This window comes from Acomys minous, assembly GCF_964271855.1.
Source record: "Acomys minous genome assembly, chromosome: 20".
NCBI lineage: Eukaryota > Metazoa > Chordata > Mammalia > Rodentia > Muridae > Acomys > Acomys minous.
Window position 1 is genome coordinate 2,225,001 of NC_140502.1, and position 22,500 is coordinate 2,247,500.

General features: G+C 50.5%; 1 protein-coding gene across 10 annotated transcripts in view; it reads left to right on the forward strand.

Annotated features, from left to right (window-relative positions):
* The window catches only part of ZNF536 (zinc finger protein 536), a 478,014-nt gene that overhangs the window by 279,179 nt on the left and 176,335 nt on the right, over positions 1-22,500 (forward strand). For all 10 annotated transcript variants that reach the window (XM_084770782.1, XM_084770786.1, XM_084770781.1 and 7 more), the window contains one exon: positions 18,130-18,282. In XM_084770782.1, the coding sequence (XP_084626908.1) occupies positions 18,130-18,282 (153 nt within the window). The remainder of the gene's footprint in view (positions 1-18,129; positions 18,283-22,500) is intronic.

The window sequence follows — 22,500 nt, forward strand, 5'->3', positions numbered from 1 at the left end:
AACCTGAGCCACAAAATAAGAAGAAGCCACAAGAATTCTCAGACCGGGATTCAGCTGTCCACAGCTCAGAGAGCTGTCCACAGAACCCTAGTGGGGGGAACGGAAAGTTGGTTCTGCCAGTGTGTCTTCTATGCATTAAATCTCACTATATGATTCACAGGTCAGTCTAGAAAGTTCCAGAGGCTGCCCTGCTGTTCACTGCGGTGCTCCTGGACAGCCACTCCATCCCAGGTGGACCATAGCTTGGAGTGGATAGTACCCCATCTGTCTCCAATACTTCATGCCCGAGGGGTGAGACCCACACTGGGGTGCACACCCAGCAGGAAGCGGGGCTCAGAAGGTCCAAGGGCTTTCAGTGTCTCGGTTGCCTCTTTCCTGCTCCTTGAAGAGGCTTTTCGAAAAAGAGCCCTGAAGGGGATAGCAGTGGTGTCTTTCACAATAGAAAGGTCAGCCAACATGTGTTTATTGAGCGACTCTGTGGGCCAGCCTCTCGCTTGGCTCCTGCCAATGATTATGAGACAGGCAGACCCACGGGGTCCTCTTGGTAAGTCAGCTGCAATCAAAACACGAGATAAAAATTAGTGAGCAACCCCGAGCACCGTGGCAGCACGCGGAAATGTTTGGAAAATGGCTCTGAGGGCACCAGGGAGCCCAGGCCAGGCTCCGTGGCAGCCACAGTGTTGAGACAGTGATGGAAACCACACAGAAGGGCAAAGGTCAGATAATCTCAGCCCTGAGTGCACAGGTGAAGGCCAGGTGCCATGAGAGAGGAGGACCTCTCAGGCAAGCATAGTAGGGAGGGAGCTTTGTCACCCACGTCACTCAGCCCCACCACCAGGTCGCAGGACGAGGTCCTCAGATGGCAGCGTGCTTCTCTGGTCACTGCCCTTCCTCCGGAGGCCTCTTTGAAATCTGACCAAGGTTCAGAGTGCGTAGTTCAGCATCTCTGGATGCAATTTGGTACCCTAGCCGAATTAAGGGAGATCTGCTATTACTCGAAAGGATGTTTCTTCCCCTCTTCCTCTGAGTACCTGACCCCACAATCATCGCTGACTTTGAAATAATAAACCCATCATAATTATGAGAATTAGTCTGGAGGCTTCTGCCTTGTTTGCCCAACTGAGGCTATTATGGCTGGTTTTAGAGGTGGAGAGGGCGTCCGGAAGAGGCTCAGCTGAGACGGCGAACTCACACAGATGCCTGTGCTCTGGGGGTGGCCAGGTAGTGGAGTGTGGGGTAAGGGTCGGCGGGAGGAAGTTCCCGCTCCTTGGGCCATGGGCTTTTGGGGGGGTGATGTCTCAGGAGAAGCCAGAGAGCCTGACCTTGAGGGAGAGGAAGGCTCCAAAGTTGCAGATATGTAGTACATGGAAACTCTCCATCACAGGCCCTTTCTCAATTTGATACGAGTCCTCCTTCCAGGTATAGACGTGCAGCCAGAGGTTCTGGCATGGGCACCGACTTTGGCTGTTACACTCAAGTCTACATTCAAACCACGAGGCCCCTCCACCTCTCCGCCCATGTCCACCGAGCTGCGTGCTCACCCGTCCCTCGGTCGGCCCCCGGCACGTGTTGAGTGTGAAATGTCCTCCCAGGGGCGTGTATTTGATCACATGGTCCCCAGCTGTGGCACTGTCTGTGGAGGCTGTGGAAACTTTGGGACTGTGGTCTAGAGATCATGAGTGGCTGTGGCTGAAAGAAGGCCAGTGGCCGGCAGGGGGAAGGGGGGCAGGGGGAGGGGGAAGGGGAAGGGGGAAGCAGCGTTCACTGCTGATTCTGGCCCATGCCCTCCGCCTTCCCCGATCTACGCGGCACGCTTCCACGGCCCCAGAGCAGAGCGAGCCTCCCCCACAACCACGATGGGCTGTATTTCCAGAAGCTGTGAGCAAAAATCAAAGCCTTCTTCCCTTGAGCTGCTTCTGTCAGAGATGGTTTTCCCTGCGGCGAGGAAAGTGGCTAGTACAGACCTGCTGCCCACCCCGCCTGCTTCTCTTCGGAAGCTCGTACAGGCCCATGACCAGGAATGTCCGGCCGCCTCTTTATGGCATAGGGTGGCATCGAACCCTCTGTACAAAGCCATATCCAGTCGCCGCTCCCGCTGTATGGTCCTGCTGTCCCTGGCGGCAGGCTCCGCCATTTCCTCTTGTAGGCAGAGGGCAACAGAAATGCCACAGCCAGGGCAGCAGGTGGGGGAAGTTAGAGTCCTTTGGAGGATAAGGTTCAATATTCTCATAGGGTATTAAAGAAATGGAGCAGCCGTTAATGCAGAAGTCTTTCTTTGACTTAATTTATTATAATGTATGTGGCTACAATGTAGCTCACACTGCTGTTTTGGATCTGCGTTTTGATTCCCAAAATTGCAATCATGATAGGTGGATTATAACCGTGCGTTAACATACAGATGAGGAAATGTATTCCGGTGCAATTTCCCCCTAAGGAGAAGTCAGAGGATAAGGGGCAGGAGCTTTGTGTAACCTTGCAACGTTTAGTTGTCTCTCTTGGTTACAGGGCAGAAAATTAGCATCACAGGGACCAACTGTGTGTGTGCGCGTGTGGCACTGCTCCGGATGTCAGTCCAGGAGGGCTTCCGAAGGGACCAGAGAAACGGATCCTTTTCTCCAGATTAAAGAGTCACCAGCATTTAACTGAGCAGTGTAGACTTGTCAAATTGTTCCCCAATTGGTAAATATTTACTCAGTGCTACCCTGGGCCTTGAACCTTGCTAAAGACCAGGGGTGGCCCAGTAAGTCATGAGGGTCACCCAACTACTGCGGGGTGGGGGTGGGGGGGTAGATACTGGGTGGTACCTGATTAGGGGGTGAGCCAGGATTCAGGACTGGAGGTAGAAGGGTAGGGAAAGCTATGAGAAGCCTGGAGGGTTTCCGGTTCCAGGCTGAGAGAGGCAAAGACACACGCCGTCAGCATCACACAGATGGGATCGCTGAGCTCCCATCCTGACTCTGGCGGTGCACGTGGACACCCCCCCAAGAGCATATGTCTGCACAGACTTTATCCTCAGGCCCAGAAACTCAGCAGAGGCACAAGGCAGAACGAGCTGCCTGATGTGCCCGCCTGGGGCCAAGCCCGTCATACACTAAAGTCCTGCTCGCCCAAAGCAGGCCACCTGCCTCTGGGGTGGGGCCCGCGGACGCAGAGCAGAACTGGGCTGACTGTGTAGATGCTGGGCTCTCGCTGAGGCAGGCATGGGCCAGGAAGGGCCCTGCCATAGGAGGAGTTATGGGCACACCCCTCCTCCTCCAAAGGAGATTTCAACGGCAGAAGTGACTAGACTTGCGGAGGGCACGTGAGTGGGATCTAGGGCTGCTGAGAGACCAGGCTACCTGTGTCCTGTGCCACAGGGCCAGGCCAGGCCATCTGCACCTGGGTCCCACAGGGTGAGGAAGGGCAGGTCCATGCAGGCGACTTTAGCCCTTTAGAAGGAGAAGCAGCCGTTCTAGATCGCACCATGCTCGAAGAGCCGCCCCGTGCTCCCCACTACCACCCACGCATTCAGCCACTTGGTCAATATTTATGGAGTGAGTTTCTGGCTCAGAAGTTGTAGAGATGTGTGAGTCGGGCAATGACTCCTTCCCAGCCGCTAGAGAGCGGACAGTGGAGTGAAAGAGACTCGCCAGGCAGGTTGTCAGCCACACAGTAAGCCTTAGATGCAAATTCAAGATTTGTTCTAGAATCTGAAATGTTGATGTGGACAGACCACCAACATTACATGGCAAACGTGTGATGGGCTACAGTTTAAAAAACTTGTATAATGGTCTGGCAAGATGGCCGAGCCAGTAAAGGTGCTTGCTGCCAAGACTGACCACCTGAGTTCAAGCCTTGCGACCCACACAGTGGGAGGACACAACTAACTCCCCAAAATCATTCTCAGACCTCCTACACATGTACATGTTAACACACACACAAACATGCAGACACATAGACACAGATAGACACACACAGTAAATAAATGAAAGTTTTAAGGTATTTTATATTGCCTTTAGCCTAGTGTCCCACTATACACACACGTACGCACACACACATACACATAAACACACACACACACACACGCACACGCATGCACACACACATGTGTATACCTTAGCTGGACATGGTGGTACATGCCTGTAATCTCCGAATTCAGGAGGAGGCTGATGTAGAAGTATTGTGAGTTCTAGGCCAGTGTGGATTATATCATATCCTAATTGTTTTTAATATATATATTAAATATATTATATATATATATATATATATATATATATATATATATATCACAATGAAAATTTGAAATGCTGCTAGTCCCAAGCCTTTTGGATAAAGGCTGTCATCCAGAAAGTTCTAAGTAACAGAGAAAACCCCACTTAACTTGGTGAGAGAATGTCTCTTCCGGAGAATGAATCTGGAGAGGAAGCAGGAAGTTGGAGGCTGCGGCTGGTTTGCCTTCCAGGAAGGAAGATAGCTGTGGGGACACACTCTGGGGACACACCTCACCTGGTGGTGTTAGGTCCCCTTTGGAGTGTAAGATGGACCAGAGCAGCCGGGAGAGGAGAGCAGGGAGGGTGCCAGTATGGTGTCTCAAGGCATCATGGGGCGAAGTTCCCAGGAGGATTCACAAAGTGCACCCCCAAGTCCCCACACACCCCCTTGTCATTGCCCGCAGACGGCTCCGAAGCACCTCATCAGTTGAGCTCTTTTAAAGCTATTTTTTAATCTCTTTTTGCTTCTCCATATCAAAATGTGCTTTCCTGGAGCAGGGTGTAGGCTTGCCTAGGAGTCTCAGTGTGGGCTCCCGGGATGCTGAGATACAGACCAGACTGCTCACCACCTGACGAGTGAGGCGCTCAAACAGTGAGAGGTGGCTCCAACTTGCACCAGCCACTGAGTAGAGAGAGATCTCGGGTGGGGAGGCTACAGCCGCCTCCGTCACCAGCTGCCGTCTCCTTTCCGTTGCCGCTACCCAGGCCCCTCCACACTCAGGTCTCCCTTCCTCACCCCCACCCCCCACCTGCTCACCTCAGAAGAATGTTTGGAGGGCAGATGCCAAGGGAGCTGCATGTTCTGGGCCGGAGAACATGGGGACACATGAAGACCTGTGAAGTTTCCTGCCTCCAGGGGCCAGGTGGCACTCAGCAACACGAAGGCAGCTACAAAGGAGGGGTAGGCCAGCTGGCGCATGCCTGTGTGAGTCCATCCCGTGAACCATCACCTGTTGGTTTATCTGGCTTCGTCGGTGTCGTGTTTTGGACCTTGTAGGTGGCAAAAGGGGGTGTGTGTGCAAGCTGAGAATCCACCAGATGGCCTTTCCTCTCATGATCTCACTTGGTTTTCACAAGGGAACTACAAAGCAGGTGCCTCAATTTCCATCTTTAGGCAGCATTGGAGGCTGGGCAAAGTTGAGAAGCATCTGCCAATATCTCAGAAGCAGCAGTGCAGGGTTGGAGCCTGGAGCTTGCTGTGGTGGGACCCGGGCCTCAGAAGATTGCAGAAAGAAAGCAGATTCCTTTGCCGTGAGCAGCAGCACCCAACCACCCAATGCTACACAAGCTGGCGGAAGCTGACCGCACAGGAAAGTGTGAGTGTGGGCCAGAAGGAGAGACCATTTCACAGAGTCAAAAGGGACCTCAGTGTGCTCAGCTGTTCCAGGGCTGGGTGGCCCCTTCAGCCCTTTCAGGTGCACAGGAAGCTGCTGTGCATCACTGTTGCTGGGGAGAGCTGGGCCACTCCTTGTGTCGGGGACTGTGTGTCCTGCAGGGCTAGAAATGTGTCCTTAAGAGCTCACCGGCATGTGCTTCTTTTATCCATATCTACAAACAACAACAACAACAACAACAACAACAAAAACAAAAAACAAAACAAAAACAAAAACAAAAAAAGGATATGCAAATTTGGCTTTCCCTCCTCAACTGCTTCCCAGAAAGCCAAACCTGGAGTTCCTGGGCTTACTGATTCATGCCTTGGCCCCTGGTGGGTGGTATAGATTAACCCTGAATGGGTGACCACTCTGTGCTGGGGAGTGGGGGCGGGCAGTGAGACTTCCAGCACATACCTCTGCAATGTACATGCTAGAGCTGGCGTCAGAAAAGGGTGTGAAATCTGTACCTGGCCAGAGAAGCCAGTCAAGGACTCACTCCAGAAGGGACCGGAGCTGTAGATCATTATGGTTAGGGAAGGATGTGGCTTGATTTATAACTGAGGGAGGCCAGGTGTGTGTGTGTGGCTACATCAGTGTAAGAACTTCCAGAAATAGGCCCAGCAATATGGCTCTGTGGGTAACGGCAGCTACTGCACAAGTGTGCTGACCTGAGTTCGATCCTGGAATCCACATAAAGGTGGAAGGATGGATTGATTCCACAGACTCTTCCTCTGGATTCCACGTGGGAACCATGGCACATGCCGTCCTCACTACCCACCCCCACTAATAAACAGATTTAGCAAAGAACTACCCGAAATAAATTCAACCTCCTGCCACTTGCTGCCTAAGGGAAGAGCGAAGCCTTTCCAGCAAGTGTGGCAGCCATGTAGGCTGAGACTCACAGCCTGGGAGTGAGTGCAGCCTCCCCACAAGGGTCATTCACAGGACCCATGCCAGGGCCACCATGCGTCTGCATGCACCAAGATGGCAGGCAGGCCCCGAGTCAATGCTGCAGGGCAGAGCGCCATGGAACACCGACAGAGCTGGGTAGGCTTGTTTCTTCCTGTTACGTTCTGAGGATTGAACCCAGGGCCTGGAGCACGGTAGAGAAGCATTCTGCCAACACCCTGCATGGAGTTGTTGTTGTTGTTGCTATTTCTAATCCTTACTTGCCAGACAAAATATTTACCATTGTATAGTATTAAGGAGATGGGCATTTATTCAAAACAATTTTAAATCTTGATCTAGTGATGATGTTTCTCTGATAAAGATTCTCAAATTAAGAGGGCAAGAGGTCCACAGAGCTCAAAGATGGCAGGGACTTCAGTGCTGGCAATTGACACTTGTTTTCTGCCACTGTTTACTCTTCAATAAAAAATGCATATTTACCATAGCAACCTCCTGGTCACGTGGTGCCCTGTCTTACTGCTACCCTCTAAAACAGAATAGCTTCTTAAAGAAACACACACATCCTAACAGGAATGCCTTTCAGATGCAAAAATGGGTTCCTTCTAAGGAAGCCTTCTCCCCTGCCATTAATGCTAATAAACACATCATCTTCGCAGAAATCATTTTGGTCCTGTATCTTAAATTTAGGACATTGATTACAGAGGCCTAAAGAAAATTACTCTTGGAGGGGCTTTTGATGCTTCAAGGATCTGCTGATTATTTTAATACAGTGTTAAACACACACACACATTTGTGGCTGCACACACACACACACACACACACACACACACAGACACACACACACTAGACGCCAGCCGCTTGTATCGTCTGGAAGGGAGTTCGGCGTGGATTCTAATGACCTGCCGCTTCATCTGTGATTAAAGATTGTCATCTATGCGAAGCTCAATTGCAGCCTGAATTGTTTTTCCGCTGTTAACTTGGTAGAATTGCCCGGGTTTTAAGAGCTTTGCAGAAACCGCTCCAACCTGGACTGCGCGGGGAAAGGAACACAGATCCCTGCTCCTGAGTTTGAACGTGTGCCATTCCCTGAGTCAGGCCAGTGGGGAGATACCTCGGGTCGCGGCAGGAGCGCCTGGGCAGGGTCCTCCGAGCTCTGTGATGGGAGATGTCTCCCCTACCCTGCACAGGCTATTAGATCATGAATTATCATGCTTACTCTGTTTTACAGATAAGAGAAGGGAACCCTCAAAAGGTTAGCGGATTTGCTCAGGATTACACAGCTAAGAACTGGTGGAGTTCGGCTTTTGGTTCGGGCTTTGCTGAGCCAGGCTCTTGCTGCGTTACGGACTGGCCTTCAACTCCTTAAGTGATGCAAGCTGCCTGAGCCTTCCTGCCTCAGCCTGTCTGGAGGGCTGGGATTATGAGTATGTGCCCCTAGACCTGGCTGGCACTTAGTCTTGACAGGGGGGGGGCGCATTAGTAGGGCAAGATTCTCCGTGCAGCCCATGCTGTGAGCCTGTCTCCCCAACACGACTATGGAGGTTACAACCGGGAACAAAGCCCCTGGAGAAGGGGCAACGATTTTAGTGTTTTCCTCACCACGCTGTTCCCAGAGGATTCTGGGGCAGCCTCAGTATAAGCCAGTTTGGGGGTTTGTTTTTGTGTTTTAGGGGTTTTTCTTATTTGCTTTCGTCTGATGGGAGCAGAGTATTGCTGTGTAACCCCAGCATGCCTCCAACTTTCAGTTCACCCTGTTTCTACCTCCCAAGTGTTAGGATTACAGTTACGTGCTCCCACACTCAACATGAGCCACGTCTTTTGAAACTCTCTTTTCGTCCTGATGTTCACCGGAGCATGACAGCTGTATAACCCCGGTACAGTGCTAAAGTCCGTGTGAGGATGCCGCTGTCTCTGTGAGGATCGAGTCCTGGGGAGGAGGCTTCCTTGTTTGCAGGGTCAGAACTCTGGTCAGTGCCCCTGGCAGGTGTGGTGACTTCAGAACCCGGTCTGGTGTTTTCTTTGTTGTTGCTCTTAAATTCCTTTCAACTACATGTAAGTAAATCAGTATGAAAACCAAGAACATACTGTGAGCCTTTTGTGCTTAATGGCTTGTGGCGGGGAGGGGAATCCAATTGTGAAGTGGGGCAAAGCTCTGTGCCCCAAAGTGGCATCGTGACCCAAACATAGCAAAGGAGAGCTGCCCAGACCCCTGTGCCGTGCCAGCCAGTCGGACCGAGGCTTGTGCAAGGTCCGTTTCACAGTCACCCATTGCGCCCGCCTCCATGTTGCTGCCTTAATAGATTATTTAAAATGGTGCGTGTGTTTCCCGTGCAACCCCGAGTCAGCCCCGAACAGTACATACACACGAGCTGGGAGACGTAATTGCTTATCATGTATCTCTTTGTTCCAGACACTTTTATAAAAGACTATGTATTATGTATGGTGTGACCTTCAAATGTCAGGAATGTGTTGTGCAATAAACTGTCAATATTTGTGGTTATAAGGTACCAGATGACTTTTACAATAATTGGAACGGCTATATTAAAAGCTTGGATCACTCAGCTGGTTAAAGAGAGAGGCACAGGGCAGCGTTCACCAGGGACTCGCCTTCTGCCAACTATTAAATGAAAGATATCGCAAGGTGCTTACGATGTCTTCTTTGTTTAAGAAAGAATATGGCATGACACGTCTCCGGGGGGGACGCGTCGTCTCTGAATCGGCTTCCTCCTTTCAGTAGGTGCAATCCCCATGAGGCTCAGCCCCACAAGTCATGAGGACTGACCAAATAGCTTCTAAAAGCGATGGGTCCCGCTCGGCCACAGCTGCCTAGGGAAAGCATCCTTCCAGTGAGGGCTCGGGCCTGCTCTCCACCCCACCCAAGGAGGAGAGGTTGTAAATTATCTTAAGAGGATCTTAAAAGCCATGTTTTTCCCCCTCTTAGGAAAATAAATTATATAGAAATCTTTGGGGGAATTTACAGTGTGCTGAAAGTAGAGCTTTCTATAGTTCCTTTCTCCCTTTCTTTCCTCCTCCTCCTCCTCCTTAAATTGGAGTTCTCAAACTATAAAAAAAAAAAAAGGAGGGCTGGAGAGATGGCTCAGTGGTTAAGAGCTCCGCCTGCTCTTCCAGAGGTCCTGAGTTCAATTCCCAGCAACCACATGGTGGCTCACAGCCATCTATAATGTGATCTGATACCCTCTTCTGCAGATAAAGAACTCATATGCAATAAATAAAATCTAAAAAAAAAAAAAAGGAAAGTAAGATAACAATTGAGTTGTAATCTGAGTAAATTAATTAAATAAAAAATAAAAAGGGAAAAAATAAAAGGAAAAGGAATATTTTCATATAATTACAATAGAAATCAGATCATAGATGACGTTATGAATATCTGTGTTTTTGTGATGTCTCAAGCCATTTCAAGCCAGGCCGTCCAAGCAGCTCCTCTCATGGGAGCCAGTCTTAGTATTTGACTCCAATTTGCTTGCCTTCGGAGCATCCTAGGTAAACGTTCTACCATGGAGCTATAGGCCCAGCTCTCGTTTTACGTTTCAGTTTGAGACAGGATCTCTCCAACCTGCCCAAACTGGCTTTGAACTTGTGACGGTCCCAGCCCAGCTTCTGAGTGGCTGGGGTTAGAGGCATGTGCCAACTCCTGTTTGCGCTTAGACGTATTGATTGAACACTTGCTGCAAGCTGAATCTTGACCATGTGCCAAGTTTGCCTCTGTTCCCTCCCTGTTGGCGGGAAGGAGGAATGGGCACTTAGTGCTCTGAGATCACAGGTCCCAACCGGGAGTCTAAGAGCGCCTACTAATTACAGTTTGAATCTGGGATGGTCCGTAAGCTCATGTCTTGTTGGGGCCTGGCTCCCGGAGGTGGGTCCCTGTCTAGCCCGTGGTGATTTGAGGAGCCTCCCAGCACATCCCCATCGCTAAGAATTCTACCACACTTCCCTGCAGGACATACTGAGATTCTCAGGAACCGTGAGCCAAGAGACCGACAACTTTTGTCTCTTCAGTTGTTTGTGCACAGACATTGAATTGACTAATACAGTGTCCACAGCCCTCAGAACCACAGCAGGACCAGGCAGCCTGAGGTTACAGGGATATTGTCGACAGCAGCCACCAGTGGAAAAGTAAGGAAGAGACCCCGCGGTGGTCCAATCACAGCAGGCGGCAGGCAAGTCCAACCATTAAGAGAGGACTGTGGGCCAGGTGAAACCGGAAACACATCTGGCCTGGGGTGCTTCACAGAGCTCGAGTGTATCTTTAGGGAAATTTAATGCGCGTGCCGCTTGTTCCTTTTCACTGAACTCATCAAGGTGTTGCTCTAGAGAAGTGATTTGAAACCCTGGTATCTGATATTTTCTTCCTTTAAAAGATGGCTGAGTTTTTTCATGACCCAGTTCCCCACTTCCAGAAACCCCGCCTTGCCAGCCAGCATCACACATCCCTGCATCCTCATGTCCCCGCGTCCTCACGTCCCCGCGTCCTCACGTCCCCGCGTCCTCACCTCCCCGCATCCTCACCTCCCCACATCCTCACGTCCCCGCGTCCCCACCTCCCCGCGTACTCACGTCCCCAAGTTCCCATTCTCCATGTCCTCACGTCACCGCATCCTCACACCCCCACATCCTCATGTCCTCACATCCTCAAGTCACCGGCTCGGGCCCACCTGGTACCCCAGATCCAATAACTCAACAGGACGCCGAGTGATGGTTAAAAAAATAAAACAATAAACAATACATTCTCATTTAAACATATTTTTACCCATCCATATTTTTCTTAGCTGTTGAACATGACTATATATGGCCACCAGTAAGCTTTAATAAAACAACAGAAAAGCAAGTTAATTGTGACCCATCGCAAGCATTCCATGTTTCAGGGGCTCAGTGGAATCACTTACAGTCTTGTTACCACTTGTGTGCATACATTAATTAAAATTTCTTTCATAAATAGCTCAGTTTGCTTCCTCAGGATCTTCACCGTGATCACTGCTTAATATTTTAGATTTTATTGAATTTACGTGGATGTTTGCGTAAATGTATGCCGAGTGCGTGCGTGCGTGCGTGTGCGTGCGCGTGTGTGCGTGCGTGTGTGTGTGTGTGTGCGTGTGTGTGTGCGTGCGTGCGTGCGTGCGTGCGTGCGTGCGTGCGCGCGCGCGCGCGCGGGTGTGTATGTGTGTGTGTGTGTGTGTGTGTGTGTGTGTGTGTGTAGGCCAGGAGAGGGTATTGGATCCCCTAGAGCTGTGGTTACAGGTGGGTGTGAACTGGCTGACGTGGGTGCTGGGAACTGAACTCGGGTCCTCTGCAAGAGCAACGCGCTCATCTCTCCAGCCCACACGATCGTTGCTTCGTTAGAGCCTGTTCACCTCGACGCTGTCATCATAAAGGACAGGATTAAGCTTTGAAGAGGAGTTCTGCATTCCTCTGGACGTTCTCCAGGGTGTTGGTTCCACCCCCTCTCCCCCCCCCCAAGAAAAGATCAGAAAGGCCCAGGGACCTGTGGAGTTGACTGACCACAGTTCTTGGCCTCTACAAAGTGCCTGTGAGAGATCTTTGCATATCTCGACATCCTGAGTTAGCTGCCAGGTCATCTCTGGAAATGCAGCTCCTGCTCCACTGGAAGTTCTGCAGGTCGCGATAGCACCGCGTGTTGTGAGGCAGAGGAGCGCAGAGGCCGGCGCCCTGCTCCGTATGCGCTGCTGGGGACCGACAGTCACTGTGAGGGCCTTGTTGCCACCGCCACCATCACTGCAGATTTGTGGGCCGTCTTTCTAAACTGCACAGTGTAAAGGAATGTAAAAGGTCAGGCTGCACAATTCAACACGCTCCCCTTATTCTTTGGTTAATAGGACTACTTTAAAAGTTGATATAAACCCAGAAGACTGGCCAATATATATATATTCTCTCTCTCTCTCTCTCTCTCTCTCTCTCTCTCTCTCTCTCTCTCTCTCTTTCGTTTTAAAAAATATTTAATTAAAATATAATTATACTTTTCCCTGTCTCTTTCCTCTCTTCCCTCCAACTGGTTCCCATGCCACCCATCAAATTCATGATGATGATGATGATCATCATCATCATTATATTATTATTATTATTATCATAATCATCATCACGTGTGTAAATGCAACCTCCTGAGCCTGTTCAATGTTGCTTGCATGTGATTGTTTTTCGGGCTGACCACTTGGTGTTAGATAACCATTCAGGGGCCCATTCCTGGGAGAGACTAACCCTTAATAACCTGTATCTCTTCATCTATGGGTGGAACCTCGTGATTTCCCCCCCGCCCCCCCCCCCCCCGCCATGTTGGCATGACAGCAGACGGCATCACTCACTGTTCAGCTCTTGTTTAGGCAGCCGCACTGTGGAGCTCTCGTAGGTGTGACTTCCCTGTCATACCTGGAGGACACAATCCCACAGCCGCCTCCCTGGTCCTTTAGCCCTTACCCTCTTTCTGCCCCTCCTTCCACGACGTAGCCAATAGTGAGTGTCTTGACCACCTGAGTTGGAGTGCTTGACACAGTCCTGATCTGCTGTTTCTTCTTACTTCATTGGCTGGAACCAGTCACATGGGGTTAACCTAGAGCAAGGGACGCTGGGAAGTGTAGTCCATGAAGTAGAGTGCAGGGAAAGGAAGTACACGCTGTCTTCCATGCAGTTTCCTCCCTACCCCTAGCATCTCGCTTTGTTCTCAGGTGAGGCCAGGGCAGGCGATGTGAGGCAGTAGGCAGAGGCAGCCTGGGATGGGCTTGGGGCTTCTCCAGCGTCATAGCACTACAGGAAGTCAGCTGAAAAACCTGCATGGTCCAGCCCTCTGCCCCCATCCACAAAGGAAGGAACCAAGGCTAGGGAGGGGTGGTGGACTTGCTTAGGGACATGAAAGGACCCCCACCCTCAACTCCCATCTCCCAGGAGCTGTCTGGGCAAATGGCCACTTTTAATATATCGAGGAAGCCTAGTGTGTTAGAACAACCCGTGGGAAAATCCACATGTAACACACAAAATCGTTTTGCAAGTCAAAAAAAAAATTTAATTCTAAACATACTGTTTATGGATGGGGTGTAAAGTGTATCATGCACAAGGTGCCCATGAACGAAAAATCATGTCTGTTGTGTAACAGGATAGCCAGCCTTGGGGCTGGATTCACATGGCCCCTGTCCCAGTTAGTATGCCTGTGCCTTAAAGTTCGAGGGCTTGGGTGCCTGGGTATCTGCCTTTGACCTCCAGTGCTACAGTTATGCTCTGTTTATGGGGATAATAAAACAGCCAGTGGTACCTAGATGCAAGAGCATCTTTCTCACACCTTAACGTCTACCCTTGGTGGCTCACCCAACCCACAGCGGCTTAGAACAAGCAGAGGGAAAGCAGGAGATGTGTTTCCGACTTCGAGAAGATAAAATTAGGAAGGGCTGCCACTTGTTTTCCCCTTTACCTCCCCAAACAGCATATTTGAAACCCAACTTGAAATACTATGATTCTCTCTCCCCATGTTAAGCAGTAACTCCCAGCTTCTCTATAAGGGGAAGCGAGCTGAGGTGTTGCATACCTGTTTCTGGTGTCCTGAGGTTGCAGTGAGCACAGCCCGTGCCTCTCAGGAATGTTACTTGCCTCATCCGTGTAAGGTGTTGCCTTGGAAAAGACGCCCCTGCGCCACTCAGGAGCATCAAGAACTGACTTGGAGTTCGTGGCCGGCATCAGAATGCACCCTGGGCAGGGGTGTGCTATTACGTGAGGGGGACAGGCAGGGCTCTGCCTCCTTGCCGGAGAATTAGGGAGGGCCAGGTGATAATTGCCTCCTAGGAGGGAAAAGAAATTCTGCAGATTGAAGGAGAGGAAAATAAGGGAACAGGGCTGTAGAGATGGCTTCGCCGGGCAGAGTTCCCACTGCAGAGCCTGACAGCCTGGTTTTGATACCCAGGGCCCACAAGGTGGAAGGGAGAAGCCAACTCATGTGTCCTGTGCTTGAACTGTCACAGGCCTGCTTTGGCATCCGTGTGCACTTGTGGACACACACACACACACAGCAAAATAAATACATCAGTGTAATTTAAAAAATGTTTTTAAAACTTGAACAGGCTTCTGATGTGACGGCCTGCAGGGGTCTGCAGCTAACACCCTGGCCACTCCACATGCAGTGATGGGGGGCATAGCAGGATAGGTGACAGGATGTGGCCCAGCCACGAGGCAGAGGGGACACTGTGAGCCCTTCTGTGCTCTGAGCAGAGCGAGCACCCGAGCCACGTGTCTTATAAAGCTCCTGGTTCTTGGGGTTGGGTGCACTTTAGCACATCCATGCTCACCAGCACTCATCCCAGTACCGGTTTGGACTGGATTCATCCACAAGGCCCCAAGTGTGTGCACTGGGCAGAGACTGCAGAGCGTTCCCAGACTTCCTTGCACTTGGCTTTCTGCCTCTGTGGACACTTCCTGGGACCACCCACCATCCCTCTTCATTGTGGCCGAGAGTTTGTTTTTCTAGAAGGATTAGTCTAAGAGTAAACGCCATAGGCCTGCTGGCCCTCCCAGAGAAAACGGTTTCTGCGTAAAGTGAAAATTAAACTCTTAAATCTGCAAAGAAAGCTGTTTATCTTACAAATTTATTCCTTTTATTGGACCACACATACCCACGATATAAAGATAAAAGAGAAACAGATACGGGCCATCACTTAGAGTGACATATAGTGAGGCACAGGTCATCGCAACTTCTGTAAAGCCTTCGAAAGCAGTGGGTTCTCTCTCTCTCTCTCTCTCTCTCTCTCTTTCTGTCTCTCTGTCTCTGTCTCTCTCTGTCTCTCTGTCTCTCTCTCTCTGTCTCTCTCTGTCTCTCTCTCTCTCTCTCTCTCTCTCTCTCTCTCTCTCTCTCTCTCTTTCTGTCTCTCTCTCTCTCTCTCTCCACATTTATCTGGAATATTCTGAGCAAATCCTCACCAAAACTCCAGTGGAAATAGGCCCTTCCTCACTGTGTGCTCATCTTGTATTATCCCACGACTGCCATGTTGTCCCTTACACTGCACCTCGCTGGAAGAGGCTGCTGGAGTGAGCCATGGGACAGGAGGGCTTGAAGGAATCTGCCTGATCGTATCCTGACCCTCGTGTCCCGCTTATAACTCAAGAAGGTGGCTGCTGGCTTCCGGAGTTAAGCCGGGCATTTTGCTTTGTCTCCAGGGGACACTTGGCAAAGTTTTAATCCACGTCATCATCTCCTTAACTGACCTGAAGATCCCAGGAAGTCTGAGAGATTTGAGATGAGCAAATGTTATGGACTGGGGGAGGAAGCCGAAGGGACGGGTACACGGAGATGGAACTGGAGCTCAAGCAGACTGCACGCAGCGCTCCATCCCAATACTCAGAAGGCAGACATAGGAGAACTGAGTTCAAGGCCAGACTGAACTACGTGGTGGGATTCTGTCTCAAAAGAGGAAGGAAGGAAGGGAGGGAGGGAGGGAGGGAGAGAGGGAGGAAGGAAGGAAAACAACAGCAACCAAATAAAACATAGGTTTGGAGACAGGGCTCAGCAGTTAAATCATAGACTGCTGTGGCATGGGGCCTGAGTTCGGTTCCCAGCACCCATGCCCGAGAGCCCACTCTAGCTCCAGCGTGTCACTTGCTCTCTTGTTATCTCCGTGGACACCTTTACTTACTGTGCAGAGGCCCCTGTACAGGCACACCCATGCATATAATTAAAAGTAAAAACAAATGTTAAGAGAGAGAGAGAGAGAGAGAGAGAGAGAGAGAGAGAGAGAGAGAAAACAGGAGCTAGGGGTGTGGTGGCCCAGCATAGTGACAGGAAAACCATGCGTAGACTGAACCTGCTGTTCATGGATGACCCGCAGGGAGACGGCACGGCCAGCCTGTGTCCAGCTTCACCACACTGTCGCAGCTTTTCGTCCTTACCCATGAGTCATCTTTGGGTGCTTCTCCTGTTTGTTGGAATGCCTAGAAATCCGGTGCTCAGTGAGGTGACAGGCTTTGGGTAAGAGTTCTGGATACGGATAAACCTAATCCTCCCATTTGTAAAAATTATGAGGGGGAAAAAAGCCCTCTGAGTAATTGTACACTCCAAATGGGTCTTCCGACAGCAACAGGGCGAGTTGGGGGGGAGAAACAGGATTAGAAGGCGGCCTTCAGTGTACTTTTCTGGGGTGGTGATCGGCTCACATATGGTCCAAATGCAGAAAGGATGTTCCAAGCCAAGGCGCTTGCACAGTTGCCGGGAGCCAACATCCAAATAAGAATTAAGTGTGTTTGCCTTCATCTCGTTCATGGTCTGTAAGTCTGTCCCTTTAGGCCGTTAGCAGAGAGCACCAGCAACGGATGTTGCAGAGTAAAAGCAGTTTGCATTTTCCATCGCTTGGAAGGTACAAATCTTATTTATTCTCAGCTCAGCAGAACTCACAGATCTGCTCAGTATCCCAGAAGGTTCCCTTGTTCTCATAGTGGCATTCATCACAAGGCCTGGAGGGTTGGCGGGTGGGAAGCCATGGCGGGCACGCACCCTTCCAGCCTCAGGAGCTTGGAAGGGCCGGGGGGGGGGGGGGGCGGGGGGGGCAAGGTTTCAGTCTGAGGGGAGGCCAGAGACTTGGGCAGAGGTGAGTCCAGGAGTGTTCTCTTGCCTCACCTGCTCAAAGGCACAGAAGCTCGAGGCCTGCCCCCTCTGTGCATGCCGCCCATGTGGCAGCGTGACACCAGGCCCCCGGGCATTGTAACAACACACCCCAAAACACCAAATACTTTGGGTTTTATTTACTATTATGTCCTATCATTTCTGTGCAAAAGGCAGCCATATGTAAATTTTATTCCACTTCCTAATGGTCTGGTCTACGTAACAAATAACAGCCGGATGGAAAATTTGTATTGATACTTTACCGAGGGGCTTCTCAAGTCACGGGCCCGGAGATTTAAATGCAGTGCTCAGAGTTTATGGGAGTTGGGAAGCTGAGCTTCTGCACATGACTTTGAATGTGTCACTGTGTGTTTATCATGGGCTAATTGTGGAGCTGCATCCCTTTTTCTTCTCCCTTTCCTGCGGCTGCACCAGCCAGAGATGGATACAACTCCACAAGGAAGCAGCGATCGCTTTTGGGATAATTTTCTTTCCTGTCCCAAAATAGCTGCGTGTCTGCTTGTCTCGGGGAGTCAGCCGAGACACTACCGCCCCCCCCTCCTCCCTTGTAACTGGCTAAGCTCAAAATGTGATTTTGATCCTAGAATGAACCTTCAGCTAGCCTATATTACAAATTAATCGAATTCCACCAGTGCCCACATTTTCAAACTTTTAGAAAAAAAATTATTTAATAGGAACTAAGCAAAAAGAAGAAATCAAACCAGCTGCTGACACAGCTGTTTCTTCTCTTGTTTAATTCAGTTCAATATAAAGGTACCATATGCTGCTTAAAATGATGATAGGAAAGATGAAATAATTTAAGAGAATAACAAGAAAATACATGAATTGTCAGCATTCTGTCAGATTCAAAGAATGAAATAGACAGGTGTAGTATTGACATGTTTAACTTTGTGTGGTGTTAGCAGTTTTGGTGCGAACAACTTCTGACACGTGCTGAAGTGATGTGAGAATTGTTTCTCTTCCGCTGCAGACATCGGCGAGGAGGCCGGGAGAGCCGCTGGCGTCCAGCAGCAGGCGCTGCTCCGAGACAGGAGCCTGGGCTCGGCCATGAAGGACTGCCCGTACTGTGGGAAGACTTTCCGGACGTCCCATCATCTCAAGGTCCACCTGAGGATACATACAGGTGAGAGAGATCACGGGGCATCAGGGCGTCCAGAGGATGCCTCTCGGAGCTTGTGTTTCTGGCCCAAGTCGGCCGCCACCGCCACCACTGCCAGGGCACAAGTCACTAACACTGGGCGTCCCTCAGGTTTTTCATCACTGAGGCAAATAACTGAGTAACACAGTCTAAAGAAAGAAGAGTTTATTCTGGTTTGTGGAGTTAGTTCATGGTCACGTGACTCCACTGCTTTTTAGGTCAGTGGCAAAATAAAAACAGACCAACCCAACGTAAGAAGATTCCCCCGAATGACCAGACGGACTGGCCTCTGTCCCAGAATGAACTCCAGGCCCATCTTTGGGGCTGGGAAGGTAGAGATGTCCTCCTGCGTTGTGTGGACGTTAGGTAGCTGCCTCAAGAGAAACCTAGAGACATTCTCAGCCAAACAGAGAGAAATGGCCACTGGCCCGCTCTGGCCATCTGTCTTGCTTAGATTGCTAGTTTCTTGCCCTGAGGCCATCCTTTTAGATCTCTGCCTTGGTCTTCAGCATTTTTTTTTTTTTACTTTACTGTTCTTTTTAGCCTTTCTGCTAGTTGTTTGTGTATTGCCAATATAAAAAAAAAAATCTATCTGAGTCATGGACACCTCCATTTTCTTTGATTTTTCTCCTGACACTTTATCTATTGGAATATGAGCCGCTGCAGAAGATAGACAAATATGCCATCTATTTTCAAAAATAATTGTGTTCTATTTCCCACAGAATCAATAACTCTGCTCATGGATGGGCAGAGACAGTGCATGTATACGGGGTCTTGTGTGTATCTAAAAGATGAGGAGCTCACCCCCTCCCCCTCAAACTGATTTCTTACCTGATGCCCCAGATCTGACACCACCAGGGACCCTGGAGATAAGTGGCTACTTGGTCACTAGAGCTGTGGTGAGGATTACTCACAGCGCCCCACCCCCCCCCACACCCCCCAGCTCCCAGCTTGTTTCCTGGGGTGTCATTGAAGGTCACATGCCAGTTGCTTTTCTCATTGCCAAGACAGAATAAATAGAAAGGAGGAAAGGCTTGATTTGGCTCCCGGTTCAAAGGCGACAGCCCCTCCTGCAGGGGAAATGACAACAGCTAACAGCTCAGTCTGAGGTGGCAGGGAGAACTTGCTCCCACCTCAGCAGGCAGGAAGCAGAGTGTTCCAGCCAGGAGCAGGACCACTCCTGCATCAGCCAGCTAAGCCCCATGTCCCAAAGGCTCTGCGGCCTTCCAGAACAACGCCATCAGGTGGGGAACAAGCGCTCAAACACCTGAGACTGTAGGGGACAGGCGGGGACAGGCACATCCAAGCCGTAACAGGCAGACCGACACTCGCATTATGGCTGCCGCAATCCTCTCGCCATCTCTCACTGTTCCCCAAGCTTCATGTGGCCTCTGTCTTCTCCCTGTCCCCACGGTGCACAGTGCCCGTCCCTGCTGTGGGATCTTCACACAGCCCCTGCCTGCACCTCAGATGTTCTCCTTCCTGGGGGTTCCCAGGGACTTGGCTCGAACACATGCGCCCGCCTCTGCCTCAGACTTGTGAGGGTTGTCATTTGTCCCGTGGCTGCTGCTTCTGCGACCCAGTTCCTGCAAGAGTGTCCTACATGATGTGTGTGTGTGTGCTGGGGGTGGGGAACATGTGAAAAATCTTTTTCTTACTCTATATGTGTGTGCACACCCCCACACACTAGTCATGTGAATGTGCATGCATGTGTGCGTGTGTATGTGCATTCATGTGCGCACCACAGAGTACATATGGTAGGAAGTCAGAGGACAACTTATTGGAGTTGGTTCGCTACTGCCACGTGGCTCCCAGGAATGAACTCGGGTCCTTGGAGTTGGCAGCAAGCGCCTCTACTGGCTGAGCCTTCTCCCTAGATATAGGAACACACGAAATTTACATGAGAGGCTGGATGACAGCACAAGTGTTGGAGTAGGCAAGTGAGCCTTTCCTTGTGATGCCTGCTCTGTATAACATGGCACGGAAGGGTCAAGTCATTAGGGAATGCCGGCCCTTGACTAGACTTGAGAGCCCATCAGACACCACAGCATGGCTACAGGCACTGCCTTCCTGGGGACCAGCCTTCCCTAAGAGGAGAGGAGGCCTCCAAGCTTTAATCTTGGCATCTCTTGCTTCTTGCTCAACTTCCCACCCTTTCTCTGATTCATTTTTTTCTCTACGGCTCGCATCCCATGTGGTACATTCAAGCGTTTGACTTTGTAATTGTCTCTCTCCCTGACAAGAGTCTGAGCTCCATGAGAGCACAGACTTCTGTCTGTCTAGTCAGCAGTGTCTCAAGGAGGGCAGCAGAGCCTGGCTCTCAGGAAAAAAGCTACCGGATCCATGAAGTAGGAAGTCCATTGGGAAAAGTAGCCAGGCTCGTAGAGAGGCATCTCCTCTGCTTTCTCGGGTTATATCAGCATACTGGCCTTCCTCCCCAGCTTGGAGGACACCCCTTCCATTGTGGTGGTAGTTAGGGGGCGTTAGGACTTTCCAGATGAACGCTCTCCGTGGGTGCATTGGGGACTGGACACCAAGACCTGGGGTATTATCTTGTGGCTGATTTTAGTTGACTTGAGCACACAGCCCTGGCCTGGTTTGCAAGGGAGAGGTGGCTTTCTACGGGGGAGGGTGCAGCTTGCACCGAGGGAGTGTCAAAAAGCAAGGGCTCCTGGTGCCTGTCCACTTGAAGATGAGAGTGGCCTCCAGGGCCCATCCCCACCATATTGCCAGGTGAGGAAACACGGGTTACAACTTCTGCAAGTCAGGGAACGGCATGGAAGCTGGTGGCCGCTGCTGGCTTTAAACCTGCGACACACTTGTTTCTTTTCCTCCGGCTTCTGGATCGCAGACTTCTAAAGTTTACGACATAGATACAGGCAAGACAGGGACAGCAGCAGCAGCATTCCAGAAACTTCCTCCATAGGGAGAAAATGAAAGAAGCCATGGAAACATCACATTTCTACTACCCCACCCCCGGAAGCAGCATTTGCTGGGTTAAAAAAAAAAAAAACCAGAATGGAAACCAGATAAAGATCAATTTCCTTTTTATCTAAGAACAAAGAAGTTGAAAAGCGCTTACACTTCTGTGTCTGAATAGAAGAGAAAGTGTTACATGTTAGAAATCACCGAGGTAAACACCCATCACTGCAAAGTGAAAGCATAAATGATGCACGTAATTTAAAAAAAAAATTCAAAACCAAGTTATCTGTTAATACATGATTTCATGTGGGGGCTCAAGTGGTTGAACTGGGGTGAATTGCCTTCCGCTTCGCCCTTGGGTGTCCGTGCCTCTAAATGGCGTGGCCGGAGGATAGCAGGCCAGGAAAGAAGAGCGTGCACTTCCAAGCCCCTTTTAAAGTCCTCCTGTAAGGGATGCGTATGAGGGCATCTAAAAATCCAACGTGTAATGGATACGGTTTAATTGGTTTGGTCTACGAGGGACCATTCTCTGTATTGTTCTACCCCACTCCATCTTTATTAGAAGTCTTGATCGCGTGACATCGACTGATAAAAACCATTTTCCTTCCTTTTCTCCACTGCATTAACTTAATTACTGCTCTTCTTCTCCCAACACCTGTTTATTAGAGAGGCGCTGAGTAGAAGCAGCATTCGGAGGCTCTGAACATCTGGGGGCCGAGGAAAGCCTGCAGGTAGCTAGGACATTTCTGCGGCTCGCCCCCCCCCCCCGACTCCAGCTTCAGACAGATTGGTGGGGGCTGGGGATGATGGGAGGTACAGTCAGGACCTTTGGAGTCCTCCTCAGCTCCCAGAGATTCTACCCCACCCCCGCGTCCGCCTCCTGGTAAGGCAGCGTCCTCGACACCCAAAGTGGGGGACGGGGGACAGGGGTATTTCTACTCTGAGTGTACTACCCTGGGCTGGTTAAGACTTGACGGCCTGATCACCCACGCATGGACAATTCCCCTTATATGGCTCAAGGGCTATGATTTGAGTTCAGAGCCCGACAGCACAGGCTGAAAGGGGCATGGGTCAGTCAGAGTTCTCAGGGCAAACAGAACCAATTTGCACAGCCATACGTTGCATACCGGCCTTTCTGTCAGTGGTGGACTGAGTGGTGGGTGAGGGCTGATGGTAGCAGAGAGGCAGAGGCAGCGTCTCAGTTCTCAGGTGAGCCAGCACCGAGGCCAGGCTGAGCGACGCAGTGGGACCCTGGCTAAGGAAAGGAGATTAGGACGGGCC